Source organism: Dromaius novaehollandiae, chromosome 11, assembly GCF_036370855.1.
Source record: "Dromaius novaehollandiae isolate bDroNov1 chromosome 11, bDroNov1.hap1, whole genome shotgun sequence".
Classification (NCBI taxonomy): domain Eukaryota; kingdom Metazoa; phylum Chordata; class Aves; order Casuariiformes; family Dromaiidae; genus Dromaius; species Dromaius novaehollandiae.
This window is the reverse complement of record NC_088108.1, coordinates 5,864,887-5,877,632: the sequence shown is the minus strand read 5'-3', so window position 1 is coordinate 5,877,632 and position 12,746 is coordinate 5,864,887. Positions and strand designations below refer to the sequence as shown.

General features: G+C 48.4%; 2 protein-coding genes across 3 annotated transcripts in view; one reads left to right on the top strand and one right to left on the bottom strand.

Annotated features, from left to right (window-relative positions):
• The window catches only part of DCX (doublecortin), a 142,012-nt gene extending 138,391 nt beyond the window's left edge, over positions 1-3,621 (bottom strand). Inside the window, exons 1-2 of one of the 2 annotated variants that reach the window (XM_026100127.2) lie at positions 2,840-3,621; positions 1,671-1,789 (exon numbers count right to left, since the gene is read on the bottom strand). The gene's annotated coding sequence lies outside the window, so the exon portion shown is untranslated. The remainder of the gene's footprint in view (positions 1-1,670; positions 1,790-2,839) is intronic. The other variant, XM_026100143.2, reaches the window with a different exon arrangement.
• A 321-nt stretch (positions 3,622-3,942) lies between these two features.
• ALG13 (ALG13 UDP-N-acetylglucosaminyltransferase subunit) overlaps positions 3,943-12,746 on the top strand; it is a 34,086-nt gene continuing 25,282 nt past the window's right edge. Inside the window, exons 1-7 of the mRNA XM_064517939.1 lie at positions 3,943-4,283; positions 4,743-4,905; positions 5,143-5,281; positions 7,140-7,248; positions 10,836-11,045; positions 11,161-11,244; positions 12,269-12,319. Coding sequence (XP_064374009.1) covers positions 4,203-4,283; positions 4,743-4,905; positions 5,143-5,281; positions 7,140-7,248; positions 10,836-11,045; positions 11,161-11,244; positions 12,269-12,319 — 837 coding nt within the window. The 5' untranslated portion in view covers positions 3,943-4,202. The remainder of the gene's footprint in view (positions 4,284-4,742; positions 4,906-5,142; positions 5,282-7,139; positions 7,249-10,835; positions 11,046-11,160; positions 11,245-12,268; positions 12,320-12,746) is intronic.

Sequence of the window (12,746 nt, the reverse complement as noted above, 5' to 3'; positions counted from 1 at the left end):
ACAAACAATCATCAGAGCAAACCTTGATATAAGAATTTAACATACAGTACTATGCAGCCTGTGCTATAGTTTCTCTCTCGCCTGAGGGTTAGGAAGACTAAGACTACTCAGCTTCATTTTTCTAAATACACATTTTATTCTGCTGAAGTTTGAGGGAGCAAATAATGACAGCACAAACAATTTGCTGCTGATGCACAGCATGTTTTCTTTGGAGTGCCTTACTTTATAGGAGCTTTAAGCTACGAGTGGATGGCTGAAAGCAAGGTCACAGCTGAGATACAGTGACAAACACTGTAAACCTGTGCTAACTGCAGAATAAACATGTGGACTTAACTCACCGTGATGATGAGTTTATTTTGCAATTTGGGCAGAGTAATAGCACACTCACATGGTGAATTATTGTGCCTCAGCTACAAATGAGCAGTAATTTGCTAAACTACAGTAACCTAACCTAATATTAATTAATGATATAAACAGAAACATGCTCCAATATACTTAAATTCTACCCTCATTATTTTTTTAATTAAAAGATTTCTTTAATAGCTGTCCTTATCTCTTCTCAGAAAGGTTTTTTTGATGTGTTGGCCCTCCTCTATTACACTTGAAAAACCTAGTATCCTTCCTTTCATTCCAAAATTTTCCTATATCCATCAGCTGTCAGGGCCCTGAGGGCACTAATTGGCCTTAATTGCTCTGACCAGCCTCACCTGGTGCCCCCCACCCCCCCAACACTGCTGCATTTAAGCTGAGGCTGGGTGTTCACTCTCTGCTGAGCTGCATCAAAAGTGTGCTTTCTTCTAATCCTGGTCTGAGTTGCTGCTTGGATTTCCTGGCTGGACCTTGGACTTGGCCTGTTGCTTTGTCTTTGCCCGATGACCATAGGGCTGCTGGCAGGACCTGTTTGCTGCCACCAACCTGCTCTCCTTGCCTGCCTCTGGCATTGTGGGACTGTGCCCTGTTGGTGATGTTGTTTCCTGGAGCGTGTTGTGGCCATGCTCTGCTTGCAGCTTGCCTGCCCTTAGGGAGCAGCGAGAGCAGGGTAGGGCTGGTGAGGGCTGCTGAGGCCTGCCGGATTGCTTAGGGCCCTGACATCAGTTTTGCTCTACAACATATTTCCCAATATCAAATACAGCCCCTCCCCATGTCTGCTGTCAGCACCACTTGCTTTAATCAAAAAATAAATAAATCTTAGTGTGCCTCATCATGCTAAATGAAAGCAATAGGGGGCTAATGAGCATTGTGAATGAGCCATTAGCATGGCAATGAGAGGCATCCTCAGAGTGGCTAAATCTCTTCTGCATCTTTCCTTGGACAATCAACAGTATGTATAGAAGTAACCTTGTCTATTAAATCTAATTCAGAGAATAAGTATGTTTAGATGTCTAATTAGTTTCTTTTTGTCAAAAAGTATGTCGCTTTACACTTAGTTAAGAACACTTCTCCTTCTGCTTGTGCAAGTGGTAAAGGATTATTCTGTCTTCCAGCAGCCAAGACTGTATGTGCTATCACATACAATGTTTCATTTTGAAACTGCAATGCTGCAGGGTTTTCATCACAAAGGGGAAACATACCTGAGATGAGTAATTTGCTGGTGACTTCATCTTTGCTACTGATTTAATGTGGCCTAATACGGTACACCACTTTGTTCAGAAGAGATCTTCACTTCTCACCTCAGCTCCTCTGTGATTCCCTGCTCCTTAGCTCTTGGGATCACATCGTGTTGGAGTTGATATGCTCTTGCTCATGGGAGCATTTTTCCTCTGTCCTTGTAAAAGGTGGTAAGACCAGCCTGAAACAGCGTAAGATGTGTGCTTAGAAAAGATGGTAGGGAGGAGGGGGAATCTCACTGTATTCAGTGATGCTGAACATGTATCTTTCAAAAGGCAAAGGGTAGGAGGAAAAAAAACTATTTAAAGGACTTTTAAAATAAGAATTTGGGGTTTGAGTATTTTAAAATGACTCAGTTCTCTGCACATTGTTAATATAATCATCTCTTAGAAAGCTTTGGAGGAGATAAATTGCTAAATGCCACCTTGTAGGTGAAGAAACACAAAAGATAACCTTACCAAGGTGCTGCTGCTGGTCAGGGAAAAAGTAGGGGGGGAATCAGGACACTGCTCCTACCCTTGATTTCAGTCTCATTTTCAAGATTTTCCCTGAGTTGCAATCAGGACAGAATGTACATTTCCAACTCTGTTTACAGGGGGTTTTTTAGGCACAATAATTTGATTTTTTTTTATGCCTAAATTTCCTGGAATCAAATAAGACTCAGCACACAGTTTCCTTCAGAGTTTGTATCATTTCTGGGATTTTTTCCTGAGTGAACACAGTTCACATAGCCAGAACTACTTATACTTACAGGTCTGTAAACAAAATATGAAATGCAGAGTCAGGAGATTTGTCTCCTGTCTAATTTGATCGCTGTGGTGTCAGTATAAGTGATCTCCATGTAGCAAACCCACCCACGCTCACTCACAGAGAGGAATATGCAATCTGTTCCTGCTTCGCAGTCGCCTGAACTTGCTTTGCAATGCCACAACCTCTCTCCTGCTCGTGTCCCCAGGTGATCTGCTGACCAGCCACTGTGGCAGTGCACCTGGGCTGCTGGAAGGGAAGTCTATCCCTTGGCGAGGCCCAGCACCTGCCGGCCACTGCTACAGGTGCCATGCGGCACTGCTTCAGGCATCAGAGGTATGAAACATCCATTCCTCCTCCAAAACATGAAAGACTGCTCATATGTTGCCACCCTTTTCTGACCTTTTGGTGAGTCATGAGACTAGTATTAGAATGAATAGAATATATTAGAATAAAGCCCCAGTTGTTGGTATCAAGAGATTACCTGAGAATCAGGTTTTGGGTTTTTTTCTTGTCCTCAGAACTACAGTGGAAGTCAACAGGCCCAGACATCAGAAAGCCACGAGAAAGAACTCTGCAAGTACTTCGTAAGGACTCCTGGCACCCTGAATTTCTATGGCTTGGCTTGTGACTTTTACACATGGCAAGGCTGTAAGGAGAGAAACAGAATGGAAAGGAATAGGTTGAGATGACCAGCTCAGCAAAAGTGTACTGTAAAAAAATAGGGCAGGTTAAGTGTCAGTGGATGCTGGTGACAGGAACTTTGGTCTTTTTGCTTCTGTCCTCACTCAGCACCCTCACCTTGTTTTCTTGTCTCGGTCCTAGACTGCCTGCCCTCAGTACCTTTCACTTCCCTGGCTTACAGCACATCTCAGCTGTCGCACTGGAGCCTGCCACTGTGTCAGTTTTCCTGGGATTTTGCAACTCCTGTCCCACAGGCCCGGATGCTCCGTGGGGTCCCAGCTCTCCAGCTGGCCAGGCAGCCTGCTGTCATGGCTGTGGCTCCTGGCAGGGCTTACACCAGTACGTATCAGTATTTGTGTTAATGTGCTTGAACCTCAGAAATGTTTTCTTAGCAGGCAATATAAACGGTTAAAAATAAACCAAGCAAACTTTTCTTCAATAGAGAGGGGCACAGATTTGCTGAGGGAGCTGAGCACGCATGAGCTGGCAATATTTAGTACAGTTCAGATCCCAGAAGCTGCATTAACCCAAGCCTCCCGGGCTCATCAGTTCTCCCGAGAAAGGCCATTTAAGAATAAAGTTATCTTGGTATTTTCTCGCTTTAAAAAAAAAAAAAAAGTCCATTCTCGATCTTTTTTGACAACGGGAGGAGGCTTAAAGAGCTGTGGTGACTTCTCCTGCGGCAGAGGACGAGGCTGCTTCCTCCGCCCCGCAGCGGAAACCCAGGGAAGGAAACCGAACGCGACAAAGTAGCTAAGAAGAAGAGACAGTAACAAGCTACCAGGCAGCTGTCGGTGGAGCCCCGGGGCCACCGCGCTGCTGCCGCCGCGCCGCCCACGGGCCGGGCCGGGCCGGGCCGCCGCGCAGGGGGCGGGCGCAGCCCGGGGGCGGGCGCCTCGCTGCCCCGGGGCCGGGCTGGGGCCGGGGCCGGGGCTGGGGCTGGGCCCGGGGCTGGGGCCGGGGCTGGGCCCGGGCCCGGGGCTGGGGCTGGGCCCGGGCCCGGCCGGGGCGCGGGCGCCGACCCCGAGGGCGGCGGCCATTTTGTCAGCGGCGGGGCGGGGCCGGGCGCCGCGCGCTCCCCTAGCGGCCCCCGCCAGGCCGCTCCCTCCCCGCCGCACGGTTCGGTGCCGCTCGGCCGGCGGCGCGCGGCCCTGCCGCCGGCCATGAAGTCCGTGTTCGTCACCGTGGGCACCACCAGCTTCGAGGAGCTGATCGCCGCCGCCTCCTCGCCGGCCGCCGTGCGGGTGAGGCGGCGCCGCGCCCTGCGCTGCCCCCGCGGCCGGGCCGGGGCGGGCCGGGCCTCCCCGCGCAGTGCACGCGCAGTGCGGGGCCGCTCCCCCGCCCGCCCCCGAGGCTGACGACCCCGCCGGGGGGGGAGGGAAGGGGGCCGTGAGGCGCGGGGGGGAGGTACGAGGCGGGGGGTTGTGGGGGGCTGTGAGGCGCGAGGCGGGGGGATTTGGGGGGGCTGTGAGGCGCGAGGCGGGGGGCTGTGAGGCGCGAGGCAGGATTTGGGGGGGCTGCGAGGTATGATGCAGGATTCGAGGGGGGCTGCGAGGCGGGGGTGGCGCCCGCCTGCTGGCCCAGGCGCTGCCGGGGGTCACCGGGAGCAGAGCCGGGCTCGGGCCGGCCAAGGGCACCCGCCACGGGTGCTGCCCTCCGCGGCTCCCTGCCGACCACCGCCGCTGATCTCCCTCCTGCCGCAGGTGCTGCAGAGCCGCGGGTACCGCAAGCTGGTGCTCCAGATCGGCCGGGGGGCGCAGGAGCCGGCCCCGCTGAGCACCCCGGCCTTCGTGCTGGAGGCCTTCCGCTTCAAGGACTCGCTGGCCGAGGACCTGCGGAGAGCAGACCTGGTCATAAGCCATGCAGGTAGAGCGCAGAGCCTTTGCCAAGCCTGTTCTTAGTGGGTAGATGCGAAAGTCAGTGGAGCGGGTAACATCTATTTCTGTAAGGCTGTCTGGACTGTGCCAGCATTAAATGTTGGGGTCCACAGCTAAAGTTAAATTAATTAAATGTTCAGCAGAAGTCTCTCGTGTTGCAAGAGCCAGTAGGATGACGTTCAATCTATCAGTGCAAACGCTGTCACGTTTTTTGTTTCTCCTGTAGGTGCAGGCAGCTGTTTGGAGACACTAGAAGAAGGAAAACCACTAATAGTGGTAATAAACGAAAAGCTGATGAACAACCATCAGCTTGAATTGGCAAAGCAACTCCACAGAGATGGACACGTCCTCTATTGTAATTGCAGGTATGGAGCAGCTGTGGCCATCCTGACTGAACAAGATGCGTTCAGTACTGTAACTCAGTCATTACAGTATTGAGAATTTAACAAGCAAATTCACATTCTTCTCTGTAACTAAATCATATCGACCAAATACCACAATTAACTTCCTCAGCCAACTAGTGAGGGCAGGGCAGAGATCTCAGAATCTCGGAGATCTCAGGTAACAAGCAAATTCGCATCCTTCTCTGTAACAAAATCATATTGACCAAATCCCACAATTAACTTCCTCACCTAAGTAGTAAAAGCAGGGCGGAGATCTCAGGAGAGTTAGTTTTTAGTTTGCTTGCAAGGCAAATTTTTCCATAGCAGATAGATAATAGTTGGTGCTGTGTCTACCAAATCTATCAAGCCTTTTGTCTGAGATTCATTTTAATATAACTTTTTTTTTTGAGGGCATATGTATTCAGATTAAAAGAAAAGCAGTCTAAAACTAAAGAGACATGGTTGAATTTGAGTGATAGGTAACTGTCAGGTGGCATCCTGGGGCACCTAACAACTTCTCTCTTACTCTGCCTTCCCTTTCTCACCTCTTGTTCAATCCTTTCTCAAAGCTAGAAATAATACAACCCAGACTATCAGTTCCTAACCATGAACTATAAGAAATAAATTGCTCCCTGCAGACTTAGTCCTATGTGGATTTTCCTTGTGAAGGGCACTAAAGATGACTGTATAGATACTTTCATTTTTTATTATGTCAGTGCATCTCGAGTATTTAGAACAAAACATGAGAATGGCCTTACTGATTCAAATCAGGAGGCCACGTAGCTCAAAAATCTGTGTGCCGTGGCCATACACAGATACCTTGCAAAAAGTAAGAACAGGGTAAATGGTTCTCTCTTCTATTACTTTTCCTCTAATACCATAATACTTCAGGGTTTTCCTAAATCAGATGTTGTTTGGTTAGTAACTTTCAATACATCTGTCTTCCAAGTGCTTATTCAGGCTACCCTCTTAACCAAACTTTCTGCATCCACAGCATCCTTTGACAATGAGTTTCACAGATCTACTGCTCACTTAAAAAAAAAAAAAAAAAGCTCTTTTTTGTTTGTTGATCCTGGATCCTGTTAGTTTCATTTGATGTTCCTTTCTTTCAACTATATCTTCCCATTTCTTTTCATGAATGTGATTTATGGCACTCTATAAATAATAGATGACCTTTAAATTGAAGGTAGGGGAAATGCAACTCACATTATTTAGTCTGCATCTTGTTCCTTTGCCCTGCAGATAGGGTTCTGTATGTTTCAGAAGAGCCTTCTGAAAGGAGGAGGCCTTCTATTAATTTACCTTAGGCAGTTTTCTTAAACTCATTTTCTCAATGCTTCTGACAACTTCAGCGGTAGGAAGGAATTTTTATTTCTTTGTTGAACAGTATTTACCTTTTGAACCTTATTTGCAGTCTGAAAATTGCAAGCTAACGAATTGATTTAGCTGTCTCTTCTGGCTGCATGTTAAGTCAATACTTATGCCGTGTGTTGAAATAGGATGAATTTCCTAATGCAGTTTATGGCAGAGATCCTCAAACCTCATTCAGTCTCCCAACATTGCTTGCAGTCACAGAAGATTAAAAAGTAGAGCTGAGGCTGCTTATGAAAGCTGTGATGTGGCTTGAAGCGCATTCCTTCCTCAGCATTGCTGCCTATGAGCCAGTGATGGTTGGGCCCATTGGTTTTTGGGTCTCTTCTTCCTTTCAATATACGTCCTTATTTTCATTTCAGAGCTAAAGGATTATGCATGCATATGAATAGAAAGAAAATTGTGTGAAGAAAAAATTCCCCCTTGGGATGAATTTCTTTTTATATTTGGTTTTGGTTTGTTTCTACAGCACTCTTGTGGAGACACTGCAGTTAATGGACTTGTCAACTTTGAAACCCTTTCCCCCTGGACAGCCAGAAAAGTTCGCTTTGTTCTTGGATAAAGCTGTTGGGTTCGAATAAATAATCCAGAGGAATAAAAATGTTGGAATAAAACTTTTTTTTTCCCCCCTGGTGAGACCTTCCGTAATGAAAAATCCCACTAACTGGGACAAATCCTGTTCATATCAAATCAAAGGAAATGTCTGTTCATACCAAATGACATCAAATTGTTTCCATTTAATTCCAGTTTAAAATCATCTGGCTTTATGCTCAAAAGGCCACAGTGTCAAGGGGCAGGGTAGGAACTCCAAGTTGGTTTTAGTTTCAGCCTTACTGAAATGGGTTATGAGTGACATGACCTATGTCAAATGAGGTAGGCGAGGAAGCAAATGTGGACTACTGGTTTGATTTGTTCATTTGCTAATGAAATGCATCCATTCCAGAGAAGCTGCTGATCAGGCCAGCAAGAGATGTTGCAGCAGCACTGAGGATAGAAATTTCTGACCTAAGGAGATTTCATCAATGAAATATGTGAAGTAATGTTACATTCAGCTGGAGCCCTGTGAAGGTAAATGCTGCTGACTCTTGTGCTGAACGCTGGACAGCATACCTAGTGTCCAGCCCCATTTATATTTATAATTGTGATGGATTGATCTTTATGTAGGCTAAATCTAGATCAAATCCTCACTTTAAGAAGGAAATCATCCTTTGCAACAAAATTGCAAAAGGAAGAATCATCACTTTTGTTGTTCAGCTTGCAAAGGATAATGCACAATATAAAAAATCAATTGCAAGAGGTGTCTTTTTTGAAAAATCTTCATGTGAGTGACTGCTGGCACTGCAGCTGTGGTAAGAATGCTTTTTGCTTACTTCAGTAGTGGCTTTAATCTTGGACAGGAGTCAGCACTTGCACATAAAAAGACAGCGCCACCCATAAGAATTCATAAGTTGTCAGGCTGTGATTTTTTCCCCACTTAGCTTGGTTACTGTGACTGTGCAAAAAATATGTGAAAACAAACAATGCAAAAAGTTTATCTTGCAGGATCAAAGGGCTGCAAAGATACAATTTTTCAAAATCACGATATTTTTAATGAATGTATAATATCTGCAACAGAATTTCTATTTCTAAGATATGCTTCCTGTGATTTTGTTTTTCACAAACTATTTTCTTTTACCCAAATACATAAAAAGGCAGATGATAATGTATTTCTCTAAATAAACTCAGCAAAAGGACATAAAAATAATAAATATAATTTATTCTTGGGTTTATATATATGGTTTAATCATGTTTTAGAAAATATAAATGTCAGAAGCTCGTACAATATTGCTAGCTATGTTTAAGATATGTACGTAGTTAGTGTACAAGGAAAACCTCTGCTTCTGAATGTTAGATGGCTGCAGACACTAGTCTGCTTACAGTGATTGCTTGCAGTTAGTGACTTAGACCACTTTTGATACTGTAGTCCTGACCTATGTGTTTCTTAGAATACAGATCTCAAATTACTAATTAAGTTGCATTTGACTTTGGGTCTGATGCAGGTGGAAGTGGAGACCTGCAGGTAATTCTACTAGACTGTGAAGAGAAAGGATATTGCTATAAAGTGACTACAATATTTTTTTGAGAGACTTATTACAAGACCATACACCGCTGCACTTCCAACAGTGAAATGTAACTTCAGCTGCCTAGCACAACACTTGAGGGAAGTTAGAGAAACTAGGAAGCCCTGCTGTTCAGGAGTCCAGCAGCTTGTTTAATGAAAGAAGCACTCCATATTTCTAAGTTTCATTTAGATAAGCAATTGTCTAGCTAACTGCTCACTCTGAATCCAACCAGGGCGATTCTCATCTATCCCACCAACCTTTCGGAAGTTAGTAAAGGAGGGACTAACAAACACTTACACATTGCAACCATATGAACTGAGTGCAATTAAGAAAACAGACTTCTCTAACCTATCTAGCATTCGGTGTTCTTGTCAGCACGAGCAGTTAAAAGCATTTCCTAAGACTGGAAGAATATAGGCTCTCATCCTGTAAACCACTCCAGGTTCCTTTGTATTGATCACACTAAGCTGACTTTCCCCTCTTTCCTTTCTAACACTCTCTGAAGAAAAGTCTCACCCTCTGTCACAGTCAGGCAAACATACATAGTAAGCTGTCATTAATGTTTTTAGAGGTATGCTCCCTCTGCTGAATGCATGGGCAATCCAGTTTCTTGGACAGATGGATATTTTCATCAGAAAATCCTCACTGAGTTGATAATCCTAGCAAGCAGGCCAAGCTGGGAATGGCTTCTTAACAGACAGGACATACATACAGTGGTCTCCTGAGCACGTTTGCCTAGTACTAGTGGAAATAAGTTGTGCTTGTCATTGACCCTGCTCTGATGTGCAGATAAGCAGGTGCCTTCAGCCCTCACCATCCTCACGGCACATGGCTACAGGAGCACTGGAAATAAAATAGAAACATGAGAGATTCAAGCCCATTTAAAGGAAAAGGGGAATGTGGTGAATTTGGGTGGGGAAAGTCAGGGTTTACTAAAAACCTGCCGCCAAACTGTCCACCGACTGGCTTGCATGGTTTTGAGTAATTTATATTCCTCCCGCTCTCAAAGTAGAACAGGCCTGTAGGAGAGGAATGGGACTGACAATACGATCCATTTACGTGGTGTTATCCCACCATTACTTTGTTTGGACTTCTGTAAAGCGCAATACCTTGTCTACCGATTGGAGCTCCCCATTAAAGTACAGAGATTGCTAATTGCTGCTACCAGCACTGCATTTTGAAAAACAACGAGCTTAAAGACATTTAGGCAGGTGATTTTGTGTGTAATGCTAAAGGATTGAGAGCTTAGTTGGTGCTAATTGCCCTCCCTGTAAATGCATTACTTGGTATTTTGTTGCTGCTGTTGCTTAGAACAAGCGAAACTCCTGAGTAGGTGCTTCCGACGTCTCGGGGCAGCCTCTACGGGCAGCGGTTACACGCGCGGAGCCCTCCTGCTGCAGTCACGCACCGACAGGACCAAACCCTGGCGCACATCGTGCTGTGCAGCGCGGCAGGAGCGATCTCTGCTGACCCCCGGGGTTGTCCTCGAGTGCTGTATCAGCAGCAGCCGCGACTTTCACATCCGTACCAAGTGTTACGGAGCAGAACTTGTTTGCAGTTTGCCACTAGACGCTTCCCTGCCCGGGGGCGGGACGCGGAGGAGCGCGGCGGCGCGTGGGGCTGCGGCCGGAGCCCGCTGAGCGCCGCCCGCGTGGCGGTGCGCGCCGGGCGGAGAGGAGCGGAGCGGAGCGGGGATGCTGCGGGCCGGGCGGGGCGGGGCGGAGCGGGGATGCTGCGGCCGGGCCGAGCGGGGCGGAGCGGAGCGGGGATGCTGCGGGCCGGGCCGGGCCGGGCCGGGCGGGGCGGAGCGGAGCGGGGATGCTGCGGCCGGGCCGAGCGGGGCGGGGCGGAGCGGGGATGCTGCGGGCCGGGCGGGACGCCGGGCGGAGCGGAGCGGGGATGCTGCGGGCCGGGCCGGGCCGGGCCGGACGGGGCGGAGCGGAGCGGGGATGCTGCGGGCCGGGCCGGGCCGGGCCGGGCCGGGCGGCGCGGCGCAGGTGGGAGCGGCGGGCGCGGCCCCTCATTAGCGGCAGCCGCGCGCGCCGCCGCCACGCGCCGCGCAGCGCAGCGCCGTGCGCGGAGCCCCGCGCCCAGCCCCGGCTGCCGCCCGCCGCCGCCGCCGCCCGGGCACGATGCAGAGGGGCTGGAAGAAGTACTTCGGGCAGAAGTCCCTCAGCGAGGTCACCATGGACGAGTACCTGGGCAGCCTGGGGCTGTACCGCAAGCTGACGGCCAAGGACGCCTCCTGCCTCTTCCGCGCCATCTCGGAGCAGGTGGGCGCGGGGCCCGCGGCGGCGCAGCCCTGGGCGGAGGCTTCGCCGCAGTTAGGAGCCGCCGTAAAACCCCTGCGGCTTCCTCCACCGCTGCCTGGCACCTTCTCTCTTTCAGCTCTTCTCGTGCCAAATCCACCACATGGCGGTTAGGAAAGCTTGTGTCGCGTTTCTGAGGCGGCACCAGCCTAACTTTGAATCGGTGAGTACCGCGGGGGGGGGGGGGGGGCGGTGCCGCCGCGAGCGGGTCCCGGCACTTGTCCCCCAGCCCCGCGAGGGGCGCGGCGGGGCTCGGTCGGCTTCGTGCTGCTGTAGCTCCTGAAATGCTGCGGGCTGCTAGTAGACGAGCGTTTCCTGTTATTTAACCAGTTTTTTTGCAGTTCATAGTATATTCTCTCTGAGGCAATTAGTGCGGAAGCCGGGATGTGAGAAAGCTATAGGATCTTGGAGTAAGAAATCATCAAAGGATAGTAAAGTGTTCCAGCATGGGTTTAATCATGGTATAAATCATGTTTGTGTTGCTTTGATTGCACCTGGATGACCTAGTAAGTGTAAAAGGTGCTGCATGAAGAGCTTGTTTTAGCTGGTAAAACCCGGTGATCTTTAAATTTCACCCTTTGCCTGCCTGGAGCTGCCCCGGGGGAAATAGGAGGCATCTGGCTGGATCTGAAGCTATTGCCTAGACCGAGCCCCCCCCCCGTGAAGGACTGTTTGGGCTTAACCCAGAACAGCTGAGATACGTGACGGGGTGGGGGTGGGGTGGGGGGTGTTTTGTTCGTCTAAACCACAGTTCAGTGTATTATGTACTCTAGGAGGGGGAAAAGTGGATGAGCAGTTGTGCTCAAAAGCATTTATGCTTTTAGAGTTGTTTGTGGGTTGTTTCTAAAACTCTTTGGTATTTTCACACGAGTCCTCCAAATCATCCCCGTGTCTTCAGGCAGGGAGCAGCTGAAGAGGTTTCCCCAGCCAGACCACAGCCCTTCAGAAGCTGAAGGGGGTCAGAGCTTGCAAAGTAGTCCCGAGCCTGGGTTTTGTTGTTCTCGGGTTTTTTTTGCTTGTTTGCAAGTTTGAGGGAAAGGGGGAAAAAACAGTGGATGTCCTGTTTAGCAACTAGTAATGTTGTTTGGCATAGGGTTTAGGTTTACTTGTGATTGTCAGCTGGTTAAGTTTTCTGTATCTTTCTTTTTTCTTTTTTTTTCCCCCTCTCTTTCTCTTTTTGTCTCAAGTATGTGGAAGGCTCATTTGAGAAGTACCTGGAACGACTGGGAGATCCAAAGGTAAGGCTGGTCTAATACTTGTGGAGGTACTAAAATCTGAGGAGAAAAGATGAGGAAAGTAATTGGGTGATGGCTTTAAATGTTTTATTGTTAGCTATGCCCCAGTCTTGGGGTCTCATTTGCATAGAAAATACACAAATATTCAGTATAAATAAATAGTATATAAACTAGCAATTTCAGCGGGAGTTTATGTGCAAAGGAGTTACCCATACAGACCAGACAGTAAAGCTGAGGTCTCTCTCACGGCCCTCATTTATGATTGCCGCGTCCCTCTAAGAAGGTAAAAGGCAAATGTGTGGACTGTACCTCACAGCAGATACTCATCAGGCTTTGTAACCCTCTTTTGCTTCCTTCATCCCAAGGTTGGAATGCTAGAGTTTAAACTTTCAGTAGTTCAAAGTAATATAGTGAATGCAACAGTATCTGA